Source organism: Podarcis bocagei (assembly GCF_964188305.1).
Source record: "Podarcis bocagei genome assembly, chromosome: 5".
NCBI lineage: Eukaryota > Metazoa > Chordata > Lepidosauria > Squamata > Lacertidae > Podarcis > Podarcis bocagei.
The window spans coordinates 59,021,217-59,044,009 of NC_138129.1; the positions used below are offsets into that span (position 1 = coordinate 59,021,217).

A 22,793-nucleotide genomic window follows, 5' to 3' on the forward strand; every position below is an offset into this window, starting at 1 on the left:
TCTTTAGAGTTTGGTATAATAAAAAAGCTAAGCCCACGAGTGTTGAAAAATAAATCCTGCAGAAAGTATAAGACTTTTATTCTAGGTTCTGTAAACACAATTTAAACATGGCCACGTAGAAAATGATCCCACACAAAACAAAAGCTTCAACATTTGACAAACCTATGTGTCACTTCATAGATGCCAACAGATTCCTTTATTTTTTCATCATAGTCATTCCAGTCCTGTGGAGTTAAATACACATTACAATTTTAGAATTCTCTGCTTAGGAGTCCAGCTTGAATTTCAGGCACATTATGAACTTCCTTGCAACCCTAGTATTTTTTTAAAAAAATTAGCTTCAAGTTGAACATCTTTAGCATAAGGAATCAGATTTTCTGTGTGTGAAATCCACAGTCTTACTAATAGACAGACTTGCCATCTCCCCTGGTTGAAAGGATTAAATTGATTGAGCTATTGGTGGGTCACCAGACAGACTGATCTTTGTGCCAAGAAATGGAGCTGATCCAGACACTGCTGCTCACTGCTGAGTGAAGATTTGCTGGCCTGAGTTTTCCAAGAGTTTATCTGACACCATCTAACACTACAGAGAACAACAGTGAAGTCAATCTGAATTTTTATTCCCGGGACTTGTATTTTTGCGTATATTAAATACTCCAGGGCTTCACCTGTCCCTACATTATACTACCACAAAGTTGGAGTTTCTCTGGAGCTTCTCATGGCGCTCCCATGGGAGCTTTCTTTGGTACATAAATAGCAGTGTTAGAATGGTATTCTTGCTGATATTGTGATTGAGAAAGAGCTCACACACCCCTTGCCAGAAATCTTGAGGCTGCCCTGGTATCATTCCGGCTGCTATTTCTGTAATTAATATATGCCCTTTATTTCTGTTAACATTACATCTAGTTTGGCTGCAAGAAGGTAAAAGGAATATCGAGAACCGCAAAGCCCAAAGAAGAAAGATTGCCACCTAGAACCTGTCAGATGAGAGGCTAGATTCAAAGTGATCCTGCCTTTACTTGACAGCCCTCCCCTGTTTAGCACTAAGCAAGCAGGATAATCTCTTCTGGCCCCCAAAAATTTATAGTGGTGGATACATTTAATATAAGGATGCGGGGCTAACTTTTCAAACGTAAAAAGTTTGAAAAGTCTGTTTGGGTGGGTAGAGGGGCAGGTGAGGTTATTTTAATAAGAGTTTTTTTCAGAGACAGTACCTTTTCCAACAAGTTGATGTCATCAAAACGTGTGCCAGATTCTGCACCTTCTGCAGAAAACCCAGCCTATAAACAGAGAAATCTCTTTAGAACACAGCCATATGGGGAACAATACAGGTGGAAAGAAGCAACAAAGGAACTCTCCTGTGTGACAAAGGAGATCTATACATAACTATATAGATCTATATAGAACTATACATTCCTGCACCAGATCTGAATTCTTGGAAACACAGCTGAGATGTGTGGGAAGGAACATTGCTCATTGGTTCAGCAGCTGTGTTGAATGAAGATAGCCCCTGAAGGACCAGGTGCGCAGCATGGGAGTCATTTTGGACTCACATCTGTCCATGGAGGTGCAGGTTAATTCTGTGTCCGGGGCGGCTGTACCAGCTCCACCTGGTACGCAGGCTAAGACCCTACCTGCCTGCAGACTGTCTCGCCAGAGTGGTGCATGCTCTAGTTATCTCCCGCTTGGACTACTGCAATGCACTCTATGTGGGGCTACCTTTGAAGGTGACCCAGAAACTGCAATTAATCCAGAATGCGGCAGCTAGACTGGTGACTGGGAGTGGCCGCCGGGACCACATAACACCGGTCCTGAGAGATCTGCATTGTTGGCTCCCAGTACGTTTCCGAGCACGATTCAAAGTGTTGGTGCTGACCTTTAAAGCCCTAAACAGCCTCGGTCCTGTATACCTGAAGGAGCGTCTCCACCCCCATCGTTCAGCCCAGCCACTGATATCCAGCACCGAGGGCCTTCTGGCGGTTCCCTCATTGCGAGAAGTGAGGTTACAGGGAACCAGACAGAGGGCCTTCTCGGTAGTGGCACCCACCCTGTGGAACACCCTCCCTTCAGATGTGAAGGATATAAGCAGCTATCCTATCTTTAAAAGACATCTGAAGGCAGCCCTGTTTAGGGACGCTTTTAATATTTAATGCTGTATTGTTTTTAAGACTCAATTGGGAGCCACCTAGAGTGGCTGGGGAGGCTCAGCCAGATTATTTATTTATTTATGAATGAATGAATGAATGAATGAATGAATGAATGAATTATTTTCCTGGCATGTCTAGGGAAGGCTTTGAAAACACTCCATGCTGAAACTCTGGAAGGCTACCTGTTGATCTGTCGCAGCAAAAAGTAGACTCTTGTGGCACCTTGAAGTCTAAATCCCACATCCAACTAAGTTTGTCATCCTGACAACGATGAACCTAACTTAGTCTACATCTACATTTACTGCAGCACAACTTAGGTGTTTATTGCACAAAGATGCTCTGTGCTACAAGAAATCTTAAGTCTTTGTATTATGTAAGATTTTATAAAGAGATCCAAACACAGTATTTTGTTTAGTAGAGAACTGAAATTTTTGCTAGAGTGTCTCGAATGGGCCAGCTGCCCCCTGCTGGCTGTTAAAGGAACAAGCAGCATTCAGACATATTACAAAGGAAACAGCAATGATCAGTGTAAATAAAACAATGTGTAATTCCCAATACCTATACTCCTTGTTTCCTGGTAGATGCTAATAGAATGACTACCCCACCTCCTTCTGCAAATATACAGTGCTTCATCCATTTTTTTAAGCAGGCTGGCTTTGGACAATAGGAAAAAATTCAGGGCCACTGACCCTGCAAGGTTTGTGGCCTGTGCAGATATAAAACTAGAACTTATATCTATATGAACATGTGGAGTCTCCTGTGCTGATTCTCCCTTATCCAGTCTCAGAATTTCCTACCACCTGCTGTGTGCTGAAAATTTGTAGGATTTTGGGTGCCGCATAATTTCAGGATTTTCAGAATATACTGTACTGGGAGGAATTCAAGGAAGCACTAAGCAGTTTGCTCCATCAGCAGAAGCATTTATGCTTGTCTAACTGAACAATCTGCCCTCTCCTTCCCCCGCTCCACTCTGTTCCGGGGATTCCCCAACCCTCTCCATTGGCGGGGAGTCCTGTTGCACTATCAGAAGTCCTTGCATGAGCTTCCACTGTTGGTGGAATCCTACCCAAGCTTGTAAATGTACCTATTGCACATATCACTTTATCAAGAAATACATGTCTAGGAAATCACCATCTGTCTCTTGCCTCCTGGTTGTGTTACTAGGTCCCAAAGGGACTATTTACTGAAAAGCAAGTTAAATTATAATTTAGGGTTCATGCTCAGCAGAACATTCATGAGAACTTGCCTGTGGTTGAAAGTCCACTGGTTCAAGGCCACGGCACTCAAACTCCACTATGGTCTTAAATGTCTCATTGTCCTCAGCCTAGGATGAAGCCAAAGTAACATCAGAGGAGTAAAAATTGGCAGAACACAAAATTTCCAAAGTTATCATATCCCATAAAGATACAAAATAATGCAATGATTCTAACACTAATAAGTTACTCAGGAACGTTTGTTGGTCTCCATGAATAGTTTCAATCTCCCAGGAAAAGGAGAAAAGCCAACATTCAAGTGTTACTCAAAAAGGTAAAAGAAAATATACATTCTACCTTGAACACCGAAGCTCATTTTAAGCTACAGGCTGTAGCGAAATAATCAACAATCAAATATGTGTTGAATCAAGCATGCATTGAGTAGGACAAATTAATAAGAATAGGTTACATCTTCCTATCCAATGAATTTGAAATATCCTCAGAATGTAACACTACATTTCTGTAGGGTTCTGCATGCTCAAATAATGCTTTCATGTAAAGCAGCACAAATATATCCCCTCTCTATCATAGAGTGGCAAAAATAAAAACATTTGGGAAGGTCCTGTGATTGAATCACCTACAATGCAATTCCAGGCATAGCTACTCAAAAGTAAGTTCCAAGTTCAATGGAACTTATTTCCAGGCAAGTGTTTCTAGGATTGAAGACTAAATTAATTTGCCCAATTGTCTTCCTCACACTGCAGAATTGTTCCGCATGTACAACTCTAAGGGGATCTCACTACACATGGAAAACAAGAACACATCCGCCACTCAGCTTTCCATGTGCAGACAGAGTATCAACACAATATGAATAATTAGTATCCATCATAATTTGCTTGGTTCTCTATAGGCTGAGCTCCAACAAAATTGTCAGGGAGGCTTACAATGTGGAATCATAATGCAAAGATGAATGTATACCCATATGTAAATCCAGGTACTTGTGTTTATCTCCCATTTATAGTACTAGCCACATGCAGAGAGTCATTCAAAACTGTGGCTGTGTGGATCAAGCCCAATAAGACCAGTATACCACATCCACAATAACAAAAATACAACAAAACTTACATTGTAAGGCTTCATTGTATGACTTAAGATATCTGAAAGAAGTGGAAAATACATAGCAATGAAGCACATCTATGAAAGAACAGTGGAAATCACATTGTGTGCATCATTTCCTTTGGTATCAACCAGTTTTGAAAACCAGGTGTCTCCACTTATAAATTCGGGAAAGGAGAAAAAGTAGATGACGTGTAGCTGTGCACTCCTAACCAAGTAAGTTCTACCGAATTCTGGAAAGCGAGTTTAAGACTGCAACCTGAGCCATCTACAGTGTGATCCTAATTCCCCCTCCTGCCAGTGAGGATGCCCACATACCCTTTAACTATAGAAGTTTTTTTAGCTAGTAAAGCAGAGTGGAGGGGCTCCTCTGCTCAATCCACCACCACTTTCTAGCCCGGCATCGGGGGAGAGACAATTGGTTTGTTCTGTTGGCTCTCCCTTTCCAAGAATGGCAAGCTTCCTAAGGGAGGAAAAAAATGGCAACAGTTTGGCAGGATGCTTGTAAATCTTAGTGTAAATGGGAAATAAAATCATTGGAATACACACACACGCGCGCGCGCGCGCACACACACACACACACACACACACACAGTGGTAGCTTGGTTTAAGAACAGCTTAGTTTATGAACAACAATTAAGAAAGCTGCAAACCCATACGTAGTTGTTTCAGTTTGTGAACTTTGCCTTGGAAGCAGAACATGTTCTGCTTCCTGTTGAGTGTGTTCCATTTGTAAATTGAGTCCCCCACTGCTATGGGAAAGCATGCCTTGGTTTAAGAACGCTTTGGTTTAGGAACGGACTTCCGGAACGGATTTAGTAAACCAAGGTACCACTGTATACACATAAAAACAAACAAATCCGCTTAGCTACTTCACATTTGGCCCATTCAAAAATAGAATGTGAAGAATACATGGGGGTAAAGGCTGCAATCCTATACATACTTACCTAGGAGCAAGCCCTATCAAACTCACTTCTGAGTAGACATATATAGAATTGCACAAAAAGACCTGCACTGGAACTAATGCTGAGCATTATTATGCCAAACAGTTAAGTCCTGTTTAGCTGTGCAGCACTTAGTCCCTTGGGCCTTGCAGTCATTTGCTGTTTATTGTCAGTTCCAATTACACGCTCCTTCAGCATTTAACTGAGCGTTTACTATCTGTACTGCAAACATCACTGCTGGCATGCCCAGTGCCCCTTAACATGGCTGCCTGTCAGAACTAGGCAAACTTCATGGGACTTTAGCTTGTCAGGGTACAAAAAAAATGTGTGTGGATGGGAATGACACAAACTGGGTCTGGCTGTTTTCCACAGGCTGCACATGGTGTCCTTATGAGACAGCATTTCTTACCTACTTCCCCTTTGCCCCTTGGATGTCATACAATTGTGCCTGTAGCATGGCAATACTGCAATGTCTGTGAGAAAATGATAACAATAGAAGTCCACTTGAAAGGGGGTGAGGAGCGAGGCAGAATAGAAGTGCATTCAAAAATAGGAACAAGGGAAGAATAGACAACTAGGCTCAAATACAGCATAAAGCAAATGGAACCAGGAATGCTGGAGGCAGAGGCTGCATGGTAAGGATGATTTTAATAGTGACACTACACAACAAGTGAAAATCCTTATAAGGTTAGCCAAAATGGAATGCCACTTGTTCTAGCTTGGAATAAAGCTTGGAAAGATCCCAAATAGTCCCTGGCTTTGGGGGAATATTATCCCCCCCCAATTGTATTTTCTTAGAAGATATCCCTCAAATTTAGTATATTCTGCCCTCCATTTTGAAAATCTAACTGGGTCCCACAGCCTGCAGAGAATCAAGTTTTCGGCTTCTTTGTGCCTTTGGCATGGAGGTGCATGAATAGGCTTACCTATGGAGTTTTCTCGGGAGCACAGTTTGCATTTCTGCACCATTGTGGCGCTTCCCCTGCCTCCTTTGAGAGGGTGGCTGTCCTAAAAAAAATGTCAAAGGGGGGCATCAAGATCAAGGCATTCACAGTTTAGAGAAGAGACATCAGGAAACAAAGTTATTTTCCCCAGCAATAATGGCTAATCCTAATGCTGTAAAGTGTTGGCTAAGGCTGATGGAACTGTAGTCTAAAACATCTGCAATTACCTCAGAAAATGCCTAAAAAATAACCCATTGATGTTTGTTTGTTTGTTTGAACTCCAGTCCACCTTGTACATATAACAAAAGTGCATTTCCCTGTGTGTTGGAGGGGATGTTAAGCTTCCACATGGATGCAGTTAATTTGCAAGAGATTTTTTGAACATATAAGCTATGGGATATATAGAATGCTGTGCCAGTTGGTTTCCACAGCAACAGCTGGATTTCTATTTCCCCTCATCCTCGTGTGCTCCAAAGATCTACTCTGGAGCAGACTGAAGCTGGAGGGGCAAGAAAGGAAGAGAAAGCTCTGTTGCACACATGCAAATCTATTGCTATAGCAGAGCTGTAGTGTTACAAACCATCTTATATAAATGGCTAACAATTATACATTTTTTGTATTTATGAAGATCACACCTCCCAAGGGCTCCTTCTAGATTCAGGCTGAATCTGTTTGTTCAGACTTGTTGATTTGCCACCGAGGAAGATTTATATATAATCAGTTTTCCAGAAGTAACTTCCAGCATCATTTGAGTCAAATATAGATCTGTGTATGTCACACAGACAACAAACAGATAAATTAGCATGCTTGTGTTGTAGTTCTGAGACCTACCATTAATCGCAGATATTGCCATTTTTCTGAAACCTCAGCACAGTTTCCACACTTCAACTGAAAAAGAAAAGAAAACCAGATGCAAACAATGAGGCACTTAGTGGGGTCAACAGCAGAACAGGTAAACAAAAAATAATGATGTTAAGATTCAAAAACAAAGGTATGCAATGGACACGAATCGCATAAGTAGCACTCCCATGAAAAAGAAGACCACAACAACTTAAACCAACAACTTTCATATGGTCGGAAATTAGCCCCAGATATAGCACAAAAGCAGTCTCACAGATTTGAGAGGCTTCCTAGAATGAATTATAGAAGGGAAATGTGCTATTGTGGGGCACAAGCACCGAATTTCCACCCTTACATTGCAGAAACGACATACAACTGCATTTGCTGCAGCCTAAGTTGGTCCAAACCTGTTAGTGTGCACTTTCACTATAATCATGACTACAATATTTATATATCAGACCACACAATCATAGGTATGATTATCCAGAAACAAGTCCCATTGAGTTTCCAACAGTAAGTGCGCAGGACCCATAGGTGTGGTGGGGTAGCATGAGAGTGCATTGCTTGCATATTCATTTGAAAGCATGCCAGTTGCCAACTGCATGGCAGAAATGCTAACAAAGAGCAATAAGATGGCAAAAAAGAACCAGTGAGATGAACATAGTACACAATGCAATGGTGACAAATTTTAGGAAAAAAATGTCTATAGCAGTAACTGTAGTGTTGGGGCTCAAGACAAGCTACGAAACAATATCCACTGATTTAATGAAATGATTCCTAATCCCAGATGTATGGGATATTGGTTGTGGTTAATGAGGAGAGAAAGGCACTCTGCGGAGACTTACAATGTACCAAGAACCAACAAATCCCACTAACTGACGGCTTAAGTCATGTAATAACATTTCCTGCCACTTTTAACACTGCTAAATTTAATGCGGTTTTAATGCTTCAGTATAAACGAAGAAGAAATCCTTCGGCCAGTAAACAACATCGACGTGCACGTTAATAGCAATAGAGGAAAAATTGTCATTGCAAACTAAGTGCATGGAGCGTTTGTGTGTGTGTGTGTGTGTGTAGCGTGCACAGGTAACAGCCGTCGAAGGCCCTACCTTTAGATACCATCGGAAATCCTCCCCCACCGGCCTGAGATTTGTAATATTTTCCAGAGTGGCTTTGAGCTGCAGCCCGATCTTCTGCAAAGAGAAGTCACCGTGTCAGCTCATGTACTCGAGGCATTCCCAGCCCCAGCCCCAGCCCCAACTCACGTCGTCTTTGCACAGGTGAAGCTTTCGCTTACCCCCATGGCTTCAGGTGGCCAGAGGAAAGCCTCGGAGGCGAGCGAGCCTGCTTTCCTTCCCAAACACGGGCACTTGCAGGATCACACGGGAGCTGCGGGGGCTTTGCAGAGACCCAGCGTCTCTCAGAGGGCGGGGCCGCTGTAAATCAAGCCTCGCGAGACTTGATAGCTTGCCGTTTTCTTGCGCCTCCCGTCTTGCCCCGCCCTATTTGCCTGTAAGCGGCGCCGAAGCCGGAACTTGCCCTTACTCAAGATGGTTGCCTCTCAGCTAAACTAGATAGTCGATCCATTAGCCAGCCTATCCTGAGGAGGCGTCCAGGGAACAAGGATGAGGTGCTTGAGATTTAATACTGCGTGAGGTGGATTACATGCCAGCGATAGCCACCCAGAGTTTAAAGAGGAAAATGCCTCTTGTTTTAAAAGCACTTGCCTACACACCACCCACCACTGAACCCAATGTCTTTTGACTATAGCGATTCTGGCTTTAGGCGCTATCTTCGGACAGTAATCCCAGCATAAATTGAGTGTCACCTGTAGTTACATTTGCAGCACTTTTTATTTTTTGTAAAACAACCCTCACCCTGCAGTCCATTTCCCTGTAAGATTCAAGTCTTGTTTTTACTTTTGCATTTTTTGAGGTGGAGGGTGGATGTGCATTCTTATCAAAGAATAAAAAAACCTAGAAAATAGTCTGCAAATGAGTGAATACTTTTTGATGTTTTATAATCTACACAAACTTTAGCAGTGTTCCTGATAAATTATTGGTTTGCTTTACCAAGTGGTTGCATAGCGCTACAACTCTTAGGCATACTTGCTTTCTCAATTAGGCTTTTTTTTTTTTTACAGCAACATACTAACGATTCAGGATATTAGGATTTAGCCAGTTATGATAAAAGATTTCCAGCTTAAAATACTGTAGACCTAGCTACCCTGCTCGTACAGAAAATCACACTCTCCTTTCCTAGCCCTTCAGATATAATAGTCTCTGAAAAAGTGCATTCCCCAGCTAGTGGTGCCATTGCAATGAGTACAATGTGGGCAGAAGTGTTGCAGACATGTTTTGCATGGTGTACAGTATCCCCCGAGTCCCACTTCCCTAACAATACTTGTACCATTTTTGTTAGTTTCGAAAGGGAGAGGGTGCTTTTTAAAACATAGGTAACACAGTCCAAGTGCACTTGCACCCAAGGCTGGTACAGCCGTTTTATTTTCAGTCTTCCTGCTAATGATTCCTATCACAGTATTCACCTTTTTCACAGCTGCTGTATGTACACTGGGTTGACATCTTTGAGATATCCACTACAATTACAAGGTCTTGTTCCTGGTCAGAAACCACCACTTCAGAGTCCATGGGCATATATGCAAAATCATTTCTTTTGCCCCAGTGTGTAACACTTGCTTACACTGAATTGCACTTGCCATTTAACTGTCCATTTGACAAATTTGGAGAGATTCTTCTGGAGCTCTCTGCAACCCCTTATTTTTTTAACCATCCTGATACCAAAGCAATCTGGTTTCAGCAGCAAAATTGACGACTTCACTGGTCATCGCTCCTGTTATGTATCAGACAAGTTTCTTATCTATTTTCCTTTGGCACCTAAGAAACACCTTCTTTCAACAATCTTTTATTGGAGATTGTTATCCAATCCCTGCAAATTTCTTCTTTTTTCACTTTTCTGGAACTCTGGAGAAGGGATTCTACTCTCAGCTGTAATGTTTCAAAGCAAGTAGACACATTCATTGCAATGTATGAAACAGCTCTTCCATGTATTAATAGTGTTGGCATCCGAGAATGAGCCTCAATACTGCACAGGAATATCAAATATCTAATCCTCATTAAAACCTCACTAAAAAGGGATAGATTAACAGATACTTAAAAATGTCCATTGTTGTGTTGCTGACCCTCCTCTTCCCTTCCCAGCAGAAATTAAGCCAACCATACTTTAAAAAAAATCTTAATGCTTTCCCCAAAGTTTAGTCTTGATAACAAACACATTTTAAATAAAAAGGAAAAAAAGCTTTTTAGCATTTATTAAATTCACTCTGTAAAAAATCTGACACACATAAAACCAATGAGAGATAAGGAATGGAAAGTGACCCCACCGAAAGAAACTTTACAGTACAAATTTAAATCCATACAATTTAAATTGGCTTAATCTTGAAGTGTAATCCAATGAGACTGAAGACGAGACACTTGAGGTCCTGGACAAGGTAGTAAAACACTCTTAGACCTTCTGGGTCCCTGAAGTGCAAAAGGAAAAACAAACAGAAATAAAATATTTTTAAAATATTATGTGACCAATTCATAATCATACTGTTTCAGGAACTCAGTATGAGAATCTCCTAGTCACTTATCAAAATTGAAGCATCTTTTGGTTGTACAGTGGTAACTAGGTTTGCAAACTTAATCCGTTCTGGAAGTCCATTCTTACACTGAGGTGTGCTTTCCCTAATGAGGCCTCCCACCGCCAATGCCCTTCCACCGTTCGGCTTCTGTTCTTAGACCAAGGTAAAGTTTGCAAACCGGGACACTACTTCCAGTTTTGCAGAGTTCGTAAACTGAATAGTTCGTAAACAGAGGTGTTCTTAAACCACTGTACTGCAAGATTTCTTTGGCTGGCTTTTAGCAGCTGGGGATAAACCAGATGGCTTTAGTAGGGCGCTTATGAAAGGTTTTGTTTGTCCTCAGGGTAGAATGAGTTAAATGAGTGAGCAAATAATGCAATGCCAAAGCTGAGACAAATTCTACATGCTGTTCTTCAGGTTTGCTAAATTATTATTACTTAAAATCAGTGTAATAACTGTATTTCCAGCTTGGCCACAAATACATGGTACAGCATTTATAGAGGCATCTTAAGCAAGACAACTGGACAGAGCTGCACTGCTTCTGCCTCACCTTCTTCCCAATCCGCTAACAAAACTAGCTTAGTGAATAGTCTTCAAAAAGAGCACTACAACGGTTGTAGCGGCTGGTCAAAGAGCACTTACTTGGACTGATTTACATCAATAAGAGAACCAATTTTTGATGTGGTAAAAGAGATGTGTTCATCACCAATTACAATTTCAAGCTCCTGGAAAAATAAATAAATAAATAATTTCAGAGCAGTGTTTGAAGATCAATAATAAAATGACCATTTCACACCTACCCAGTCACACACACACACACACACACACACACACACAGAGAGAGAGAGAGAGAGAGAGAGAGAGAGAGAGAGAGGAGAGATATGGATGCCTCGTTCCCACCACCAATAACTTTTTCCCAGATGTCTTTCAAGATCTACTCCAACAAGATATTCTGTTCACTAGCAACAGATATAAGATTTCTACCCATCTGTTTACAGATATAGCAGCTGCATGTGTAAACATTAACTTCTGTACACCTGTCAACTTAAAATATTTATATGGGAAGCCATGAATTTGCTAACCTGCCGGCCAACTCTGTCAGGAGGCGGCCATAATGCATCATCTTCTTTCGTGATTTCACTGTCATCGATTATCCTCTTTAACTCTTCCATCACACTTTTGTGTACGTAGGCCTAGAGCAGCATGTAAATAGTAGCATTTTAACTTTAAAATAAAGTCTAGTACAGAAATAAGTGTGTGGCATTTGCTCACTAACTTCTTGTTGAAGAATGTGTATTAATTTATTTTGATCAACAACTAAGTACATGTTTTGCTATCCACTGGAATGAGCTCAGCATATATTGGGCAAAGCATCTGCAAACAAATTTATAGAGTGAATACTAGATGTAACTTTTGAGATACAGACATAGATTATTTATGACATTTTTTGAAGTTTGCAGATTTTTACTATCCAAATACATACACTTAAGATGTGTGAAGATATGTATAGAAACAAAAAGCTAAATTCTATTAGCTACAACTAAATATTTTGAGTCCAAGTTTCAATAATACAGCTAAAAGGGGAACATTAGATATGTAGTAAAAGACAGTAATAGGCAAATTTAATGGCTTGCATTGGATGCACAGTTATATAAACTCAAGACATCCACTGGTCACTCTAAATCACAAAAATACAATTAAAATACACCTGCTTAATTTGTTTTTATTAACTAAATTAATAAAAATTAAATAAAATATGCATTAATTAGATTTTAACACTTATATTTTATCTTACATTTATATTTTAATTTGTGTTGTGAGGTACCCAGAGAACTCACACTGTAGGACACAAAAATTCTATAAATTATTTAAACACAGTCAACTTACTTCTTTTCTGATCATGACATCATTTTTATAATTGCTGTTGTTTGCATATCTCAGCTTCCCTGTTGAAAGAGATAATATGACATTCAACACTACACTACACTACACTACACTACACTACACAAAGCAGCAAAGCAATACAGAACTTGGGCTTAATTTAATTCACATTTTCCCCTTTAACTCGTGTCTGCAAAGTCTTGAAGGGGCTAAAGAAGGCAATGGGTTGAAAGTCAGGCCAGGGAGATAACTGTTGCCCAGTGACTTAAAAACACCTGGTTTCTGCGCCCCTTTCTGTTCAGCATCCACACATCCATACACCCTAGATACAAGCAAGTTCTGCAGGCTCACAAAGACCATTACTCGCAAGTAGAGTTTGCTCCCTGCAAAGGGAAGTGTTCTGGACCACTTTAAAGAGTGATTTGCTCCCTCCTCAGTCAACTAACAGGGAAGGGGTGGGGGTGTACGATCAGCTTTTCAGTGCCTTCTCAGCAGAGAGGATGCTTTTCTCTCCAATTTCCCTCTCCCTTGATCCTCTCACCATAAACTCTCAAAAGGATCTTATTCTAGCACTCCTGCACCGGCAGGAAAAGACAGCTCTCGAAAACCCTCTGTCAAAAACTGTAACTTACTTTACCCCACTGAGGGTTTCACATAATAATAATAATAATAATAATAATAATAATAATAATAATAATTTATTTATTTATGTCTCTCCCATCTGGCTGGGCTTCCCCAGCTGCTCTGGGCAGCTTCCAACAAAATATTAAAATACAGTAATGCATCAAACATTAAAAGCTTCCCTAAACAGGGCTGCCTTCAGATGTCTTCTAGAAGTCTGGTAGTTGTTTTTCCTTTGACATCTGGTGGGAGGGCATTCCACAGGAAGGGCGCCACTACCGAGAAGGCCCTCTGCCTGGTTCCCTGTAGCTTTGCTTCTCGCAATGAGGGAACCGCCAGAAGGCCCTCGGCGCTGGACCTCAGCGTCCGGGCAGAACGATGGGGGTGGAGACGCTCCTTCAGGTATACTGGACCGAGGCCAGCCTGCCACTAACCAACCCCTCTTGTTACTGAAATGCTGGTCTCCCCAGGAGCCACCTTCCTCTCTTCGGCTAACTTTTCCCGGACCCCATTTCCTTTAATCAACGAGCAATACCCCCTTCTCGCCTCCCTCCACGCCAACCACCCCCCTGGGGGTCTCTTCTCCCTCCTCAGGCGACAGGCCCCTTCGTCCCTCCCAGGTGCAAGGGGCTCCCTCGCTCCTCCGTCCCGCCAGGCCTCGTATCCCGGGGAGCTCCTCTCTCGCCTTCCCCAAGCGGAAACCCTGAGCCTCACCGTCAGGGCGGAACTCGAACTCGAGAAACTCGTGGCCGAACTTGCCCTTGTGCCCAACGTAATAACGCAGATAGAAGTCGCTCGCCATAGCCGCATATGCCCCACCGGCCCGCCGAGACACCAGCATGCACCGCGCACGGGAAGCTCCGTGCAAGCGAGCGCGGGAAATGTGCGTCACCGAAGGGCAGGGTTGCGCAGGCGCACACGGAGGAATCAAGGTTTTGCTTGTCGCGGGCCTCACCGCGCAGTTCAAAGACCATAGAGATAGAAGAGTTATAGAGTCAAACGCCATCTCCGTCAATATCTATGTTCACTTCCGACTTTAAATGCCCTGCTTTAACTTCCAATGCGAAGTGCAAAGGGCTTTCGCCATAGTGATGACGAGGGTCAAGTAGAGCGGAGCCACTAGACCCAGGCCGATGTATAGACTTATGGTTAGATTCATATAGGCTGCCTAGCTTCCGGGCTCTTTCCCCGTTTTTGCATGTTTATTGCGGGGCAAAATAGAGTATGGGATTTCTATATCTTTTGGGGGATGAATTGTTATTAACAGCGATAAAAAGCAAATTATTATTATTATTATTATTTCAAAGCAGGATTTTAGCGTGCTGTATTTGTGAATTGCACCTCCGCCCCCTAAAAAGTTATAGCAAAGGGGAGCCCCATTAAAAATAATGAATGGGGTTCTGCTGAGAAGAAATGCTTCTACTGATCGCTTTCCAGCCCCGTTAAACGTTGCGGTTAAACCCAGCAACGCTCAGAAGAGAGCGAGGGCAGAGCGTCCGCATTTATGGGGTGCCAACCTAGGCAGGGTCCTAACACGAGATGACTAGCAGTGATTCAGTTGGGGTTGTCCGGTTAGCCAAAATTTCATATTGGCAGTTGCCTGACAGGTTACAAATCCGCGAGGGTGCGCTTTAAATTCTGGTGGTTATTTTTGAAAAGAGCCTTCTGCCCCCCACATATGCTCAGACGTGCTCTCCCTTTTACACAGGATGGGAAGGCGTTTGGTATATGCTCAGGAGCAACCCTAAATTTATCCAGCGCCTCCTTGATGTAGCGATGGAGAAGGCTGTACGGTGTCTTGTTTCTGCAAAGTTGCTAAAGGCACTGAAGTCCTGAGACAGACAATGTGGCAACTATATTGTTCACTATTCAGCCAGGATATGTGAACTGTTTATGGTCTTTCAGGGTACAGGAACGCCATAATTGGTGCCAGGAATTCAATTGACTTTAATTGGGTCACCAAGTAGAGATAACCTGGATTAAATTCGGATTTGCATTGAGCACTTGAATTTGTATTGAATCCACGGCATTTCAGTGAACAGCAAAACTATAAATCCCATTTGGTGTGTTGTGGGATTGATGAAGGAATGTATGTCCCATTTCATCTCTTGGGAATCTTCCAAGTGCATACTTGAAAGACAAAAGCACATTGTGCAATTCAGATACAGCACATTTGGAGGGTGGGGACGTAGAGAAGAGAGTTATATTGGTGTTACAGTCGCCCTGCCCCTAGCATATATATACTTGAAAAAACAAACAAACCCAGTGCAGATGTGCGCGATAGGAAATCCACAAACAATTTTAAAAAATGACAGAAACAAGTTTTACTAAATATAGATGTCATTAGAAAACAAGAGTGTTTTCTAATTATTTTGAAGTTGGCTATGCCAATTGATGTTGTCTGTCTCTTTTTCTAGAAAAATAGCACTGGCATAAAGGGTTTTTTTTAAAAAAAATAAAGTTTGATTGACTTTAATGAGACTTACTCCTAAGTGAATATATGTTGGACTGTAGTCTAAGTAGCTTTTCTTTGCAAGTAGCTAAAAGGTACAGTTATTGAGAGAACTGACTAGTTTCATGAGAGGAAGACTCTGATGTTAAAGTCTACGAGTCAGAACAAGCTTGTAAATAACCACCTGTGACAGGTAAAATATAAATCAAGGCAAATAATTTTTGTAAATGTGGAAGCGTTAGTCCTCCTGCTTGCTTCCAATTTAGGCCAATGACATCCTACAAATGGTTAACCTAGGTTTGTGTTCATACTGAAATTAGCCATTTGTGCTAAACCCATGTGTAGGCTTGTGTGTGTAATCTGTCAAGTTGACTTAGGAGCAGTTTGATATTTTCTTCAGCGGTGGTGGGTGTCATTAAACAAAACAACACATTACAATCTGCCAATAAAAAAATTTAATCTCTATAGAAACAGTGCACTGTCTTACAAATGTATTCATTTGGTTTTCAGTACCCCCTACTGATGTAAGTACAGCAAATGTTATAAATAGCAGAGCCCTCCCACATCCCAAATCCCTAGACCTTTTGTTCAGAAAAACAGAAACACAAAAGGCACCAAGCAAGAACGCATCCTAATGGAACTTCCATATGACAAAGACAGAGGTCAGAAATGGTTACAGTGTTAAACAAGATTATAACGCTCCCAATTAACACATGGAAAACAAATCATTTTTTAAAAAGAAAATTTGGTTATTGATTTGATTTAGTTACAAATCTGTCAAGTTGGAAAGCAGGAAAATGTCACATCATAGTAATTTACAATGATTTGGGGGGTGGGGAATTCCAGCCTTTTTACACATGGGATTTATACAAGGTTTTTATTGTTTTTTCTTAAAAAAGTATCAAAACTGTAGAGCCTTCAAATCTATTTACAGATTGAGGTTAGTTACAGTTATTACATACAAAGATCTCTCCTTGTTATTGTTCTTCATGCACATAGTGCATGACCTTGTAGTAAAATTAACAATTGAATCACATTTTCTTTTCTCCCTCTCCAGCTTTCTTCAAAAGTGTGTATTTACTCATAGGCCTCTGTTTGCAAAATCTAGCAGAAATGGGAAATATTTGTTTTTCAATACGTTATAAACAAAGGGCATATCTTTCTGAAGGTGCAAATTATACTACATCCTTAAAAAAACAAACACACACTCTTTTAATGGGACCTGTGTGGCCAGTTCAAACAGGATTTCATCACTCATTTGTCATTAAGAGATGACTCACACATGTGAATGAACTATCACAGATTTCATATAAAACAATACTTTCATTGAGGACAGTCCAAACATTCAGCTGGAGAGTCATCATATCACACAAGTAATATATAGTGGATGTGTAGAACCTTTGACACTCCAGATGTTGCTGAACTACAACTCCCATGAGTCCCAGCAAACATTGGGATGATGGAAGTTATAATTCTGCAATGTCAGGCAAGCCAAAGGCTCCCCACACCTGATGTATAGACATGTGTGAAACAGGTGACTGACTGTGAAAAAGGGCTGTGCACTGAGTACTGTAGGTGTAGCAATCCTTACATTTTTATGAGTAACTACTATTGCCTTCCTCCCAAGTGCTGCTTAATAAACTGCTTTTGCAACTGGGAGATGAACCATGGATACCAGAAAACATGGGAAACTCTGAGCTGGTTTGCATGTCATGCTAAACCATGGCTTAGTACAATATGCATGTTAGAAAACAAGCACCTCTTGTTCTCTTTCTTCCTGCACAATGGGAAGGACGACTTCAGCAGTGTTTACTTTTCATTTTTTGGCTTGCTGTTGGATGCGAATCTAGGATTGTGGTTTACAACAAACACCAGTTAATTAAATTTATTTTAATTTAACAAGCCAGCTCACCCATGATTTGAAATTGACTGCTTTTGAAATTGACCTGTTTGTTACAATTCAGTTTTTGGTCTGCATCCAACAATCAACTGACACTGTGTACTTATTAATGTTTACTTCTGCTCTAGTATGCTCACTGGTGTTTGAAGCCGAATACATATGATGTTATCCGCAATATGTATCTTGAGAAATAATGCTATTTAATGCACTTTCTCTCAAATCAGCTTCCATCTAATTTGAAAGTATAAACTGTGCTTAAGCTGAGATATGTACATTGGAGATAACTGTTACACATGTGTAGATGACAACTTAACTGAATAGTTTGATGCAGGGGAACAAATCAGATAACAAGCATTGGGTGGAGACATCCCTGCTCCATCTCTGAGGTGTATAGTGGTGTAAAAAAAAAAGTGACTTGAAAAGGAGTGTGGGAAAAGGACCTTGCTGCGTTTTAAGCTGCTAATATGCATATAGCCTGAGAGGCAGTAAAAATGAAAGTAAACAGTGCCAAAGTCTTCTTCCCAGCCACATTGGTGGAAGAAAGGGGAGGGGGAGAGTGTGTGAGCCTGATGCTCATTTGGGTTTGTTCCAGCTCATGCACATCATGCTAAGCCAAGCTGTCATGTATGCCAAAAGCAGTCAAAAAGTAGAGAAGAGAGGCCTTGTTAGACCAGCATTTGTTGGAGAAAGAATGCAAACTTGAGTTTCAAGTATCAAATAGTTTGGGAAGTGTTCTGCAGTAGATTTTGAAAAAATAAAAACCACCAGTGTGTAATATGCCGAGTCCACACATAAATATATCCATACATCATGTTGTGTCTGCAGTGAAACATGTGAGGCATTTTGTCTGAGGTGGCATAAAGCAATATGAAAACCGTGCCGGCTGGGCTTCATCTGCAATGGCTGCTTACCATACAAAGGTCATCACTTAAATCACTTGAGGTGAAATCCAACATAGTGGAAGTGAGCTGCTTCTTCTCATCACTCCCCCTTGCATGTCCCCTAAAATCTGCTCTGGAGAGGTAGCGGACCTCCAGAGCAGAATTTTTGGGACAAATAAGGGGCTAGAAGGAGGATAAGAGAATCCATTAGAAAAGTATCCATTGTGCAAGTGGATTTCTTTTATGAAAGTGGGTTGGCCATTATGTTTGCAAAATTATTTATTTTCTGAAAGTGATATAGAAACAACAGTGTGGCCTTTATAAATCAAACAGTCACATTTTGTAATTGACTCAAGTACAAAAACAGCAAATTTTTATTCATAACGATTAAACTTCAAATCAAAGGCCTGATTCCACATCATGTTAAGTGTTTCCTGCAAGATGGAGATTCCTTCATAATGTCAATCCAGGGTTTTAAGTTACTGATGTTAACTTGAGACTACTAAGCAGTACAAAATGTCTGTTCAGTTCTAGTGGGATTCTTGTGCTAATGGATCGGTCTGAAAAGACTACAGATGAACTGGAAACTTTGCATTTTACAGGAGCTGCAGGAGAGTAACCTCAGGGAAAATAACCAGAATGATTGCAGGTTGGAGGTTCAGTGGCCGTAGACAGCTACAGAATTATATGAATTCAACAATTGTATGGCTTTCTGTAGACATCTGAAGACAGCCCTGAATTGGGAAGTTTTTAATGTCTTCTTGTGTTTTTTATATTCTGTTGGAAGCTGCCCAGAGTGGCTGGGGCAACCCAGTCAGATGGGTGGGGTACAAGCAGTAAATTATTCAGCCAAAAGTTTAATTAGACCTCAAAGGTTCAAATTCCTGTTGCCATGAAGCTTTGTGGGTGACCTTGGGCCTGTCACTCACTCTCAGCCCAACCTACCTCACAAGGTTGCTGAGAAGATAAAAGGAGGAGGGACTCACATGTGTTGCCCTGAACTATTTGGGGGAAGGGAAGATAATGATAACGAATTTTTATCTTGGGTTGAATAATGGCCAGACTGTCCTGGACTCTGGGGGAGTACATTTTCTGCTTTCCCATATCTGCTAGCTCAGCAATTTTCAAACTTTATTCAATGAACCCTTTGCACTTACTTGTCTACTGAGGAATTTTACGCTTTGAAATTACTTGTCTATTGAGGAATTTTACGTTTGTTGCAGGGGATTCTGGGGACATGTTTAAGGATGAATATTCAGACCACATGGATCTTTTTGGTCCTCACAGCCCATCTATTGAAAATGCATCCCAGGACACATTCCAAGCTCCCCTACAGTCATGGATTGCAGGGGAAGATCAGTAATGGTGGCCAAGATGCCCTTCAGGGAAAGTTTGTGCTTACTGATCTTCTCATTGAGGAACTACTGATAACGTTTGCAGGAAGAAACTCTTGAGTACTGTTGCATTAAACATCAACAGCTTTATATAAACAAGCAATGATGAGATAAGCTGCAGCATATTGCACAGAAAAAAGTGAAGTCCCGACACACAAGCTAATAATATGAATCAGTCTTCAGAAATTAGCACAGGGTGTGTATAAAAACAGATCAACATGTTTGGATGAATGAGTGCTTCCCTGCCTCCAGTGTGGCTGTGAGGAGCTTGGGAGCCTTTGCTTCTGATTTCAATGAGCAGCAGTTCAGTGTGTCATTTGCACCCTAAACTATGGTTAGTGTTAACTATGGTTTGAAGTTGGCTGCTTCAAAAGAGCCACAGTTAAAATTAACCACAGTTGGCCCTGTTCAGATGATGCACTAAACTGTGATTATCTCCTAGCAGCTGCTCTGGAGGAGAAAGGAAGAATATGAGCCTGAGGTTTGCTGCAGCTCATTCTCATTATGCTAAACTATGATTAAGTGTGGTGCCTGTCTGCACCAGCATATTTTCATGAATTCTTCAACTTCTGCCTTTGTCTTAGCTTGCATCTTGGCACCCTGGCTAGTATTCCACTCTACAGGTGTTTTTCACATGCAGGTTAGTACCTTGTTAATGTTGCCCAAATATATACCTCTCTTATTTCTTTTTTTAGAAAGAGAAAAAAGGTATTTCTGTTTTTGAATAATCTAGGCTACTTGACATTCCCACAGACATACCTCAAGTTCACTGATCACAGCAGATGGAAGCTGCACCCTAAACCCCTCCACTTATGCAGACTGGGAATTAGGATTGCTCAGTTACTTCCGAGTAAACATGCATAGGGCTGCATTAAAGTTTCTCCCACCACCTCATACTAAAGCTATTGGTACAGAGATGGGTGCAAGGGTGAATTGTTATAGCAGCATGAATTTGCCATTATTTAAACCACCCCACAAAGGAAATCTGTGAGGAATTGCATGAATGTAGGGAAATGGGTACAAATTAAGACCAGTACAACAAAGCACAAAGCTAATCACAGTGAAGTAAAAAACAATGTAAAGTTGTGCTGGTGTAGATATACCCTTGAGGGCATAATATTACTCAGCGTCATTTGTCTTACTGTTCAAAAGCTACAGAAATCTGTCATAGGAAAGTGTTCAGATGACCTCTCTGGATACCACTGTTACCTTTATCATTGACTTTTTTGTCCTGTGTGCTGTTGGTTTGGTTTTTTTTTTAAGGGGTGTGGGAGGTATAACCAAATCAAAACTGAGAATAATCCATGGGGCAGAGCAACCCAACTCACCCCCATTAAGTGTAATCTTAAACATGCACACTTTGAAGTATATTCAGTTAAACATAACGAGACTTCTTTGAATAGATGCTAAGATTGGCACCCTAAACTTGCTAATGTATGTCTAAACCTGCCAGATTAATGGTTTGGGATTGCAAGCATTGCCCTTGATGTCTGTGCTGAGGTTCTGGGCTTCCCCATTCACTTCAGTGGAGGACACCCCTTTCTGTGCAAAGCTGTTCCCTCCATTTACAATGAATGGGGAATCGTATTCGGGAGGTTTACCATGTGTGTGAGTGAGAATTCCTGTGCCTATGAGGATTTCCTGGAGTGCAACAATTGTGCAAAGATGTCTAAGTCATGAGCTGGTTCATCTGCCAGGACAGAATTTGGTTTGTTCATTATGGGGGCACATTTGTTTCTTTGACAGTCATGGACTATCCTAATGTAACAGCTGTAATCCTTACTCAGAGGCTTTAGATTTCAAAGCAAAATCTTCCACAAAACATCCCTTAAGAATTTTATTACCCTATTTCCCATAAAGATGGGCTAGTCTTTCTAAAATATATTCATATATATATATTTATATATATATATATACTTATTTATATATGCGTATGTCTATATACCTATCCAGTGTAGATAGGTATATACACAGATAATCTATGCACAGCGAGCCAAGCATACAAAAAATAAATACTCTCATCCTCTAAGTGTATGTACAGAACAAACCTTATATCCAGAATTTGTTAATAAATATCCTAAACGGCTTGTATAGACCTCTTTTTTTCCTTTTCTTTCTTATGTTGATGGATAGCCACAAAGTATGTCCGACATTTTTACAAAATTTCTATAAATATAGCTTTTAAAAATGACACATATGCTACCGACCCTTGGGTCTGGCTGGTTCTATACACCGAGTTAGTAGCCCCACAGTAGAGCAGCCTCCTCACCATTACGGATGGATAGTGCAAGAAGCTTAAAAGGTGTATAAAAGATTATACATACAAAACTCTCACATCCTTTGGATGTTTGCAGTTCATTATTACTTTGTGGTTACCCTTCTGCAACATAAATAAACCATTAAAGGAGAGAAGGAGATAGAAGAAAGTGGACTCCGTGATCCACAGCAGGCGTGTTCAGTGCATATCTATCAATCCACCGGCTGTGGGGTTGGTGCAGGTGCGGTCCTCATGGTAACCCATCGTCTTCTAGGCTTAATGCTACACGCTGTTGGGAAGGAAAACAGAAAGGTGTCAGTGTGACGTTAACATATATGAGAGAGTGCTGGAGGGGAAATAGTTAAATAGGTTGCACAGACAGAACCCGGGGGGGGGGTGGAGTCAGTGGGACTATAAAACCAGTTCTGGGAGGAGTTCGTTGGGAGTTGTTGGTTGGTTTTAGTGGGTTGGCTGGTTGGGAAAGGCAGTTGGTAATAGAGAGACAGGGCAGTGGGTTCTTGAGTGTGGGGAGGTAGAAGAGATAGAGAGAGGGAAAATAAGGCTAAGAAAGTAAAGAGCA

The 22,793-nt window shown here is 41.1% G+C and overlaps 3 protein-coding genes across 8 annotated transcripts in view; all 3 read right to left on the reverse strand.

The window, feature by feature from the left end:
• Window positions 1-42: 42 nt before the first annotated feature.
• CZIB (CXXC motif containing zinc binding protein) lies at window positions 43-8,688 on the reverse strand. 3 transcript variants are annotated; one of them, XM_081195457.1, is made up of 8 exons: window positions 8,482-8,685; window positions 8,294-8,377; window positions 7,176-7,232; window positions 6,327-6,408; window positions 4,466-4,497; window positions 3,394-3,471; window positions 1,215-1,280; window positions 43-224 (listed from the first exon to the last, which is right to left on the reverse strand). In XM_081195457.1, exons 1-8 carry the CDS (start codon window positions 8,485-8,487, stop codon window positions 147-149), a joined length of 483 nt encoding a protein of 160 aa, XP_081051583.1. In that variant the 5' UTR covers window positions 8,488-8,685; the 3' UTR covers window positions 43-146. The 3 variants fall into 3 exon arrangements, with proteins under 3 accessions (XP_081051583.1, XP_081051584.1, XP_081051585.1); XM_081195458.1 differs by lacking the exon at window positions 8,294-8,377 and having other exon boundaries at window positions 8,482-8,688; XM_081195459.1 differs by lacking the exon at window positions 8,294-8,377 and having other exon boundaries at window positions 8,450-8,685.
• Window positions 8,689-10,497: 1,809 nt separating this feature from the next.
• MAGOH (mago homolog, exon junction complex subunit) lies at window positions 10,498-14,213 on the reverse strand. The gene is made up of 5 exons (XM_081195449.1): window positions 14,044-14,213; window positions 12,715-12,773; window positions 11,910-12,020; window positions 11,470-11,552; window positions 10,498-10,723 (listed from the first exon to the last, which is right to left on the reverse strand). The coding sequence occupies exons 1-5, from the start codon at window positions 14,168-14,170 to the stop codon at window positions 10,624-10,626; spliced, it is 480 nt and encodes a 159-aa protein (XP_081051575.1). The 5' UTR covers window positions 14,171-14,213; the 3' UTR covers window positions 10,498-10,623.
• Window positions 14,214-16,213: 2,000 nt separating this feature from the next.
• LRP8 (LDL receptor related protein 8) overlaps window positions 16,214-22,793 on the reverse strand; it is a 200,977-nt gene continuing 194,397 nt past the window's right edge. For all 4 annotated transcript variants that reach the window (XM_081195384.1, XM_081195382.1, XM_081195381.1 and 1 more), the window contains one exon: window positions 16,214-22,502. In XM_081195384.1, coding sequence (XP_081051510.1) covers window positions 22,464-22,502 — 39 coding nt within the window. In that variant the 3' untranslated portion in view covers window positions 16,214-22,463. The remainder of the gene's footprint in view (window positions 22,503-22,793) is intronic.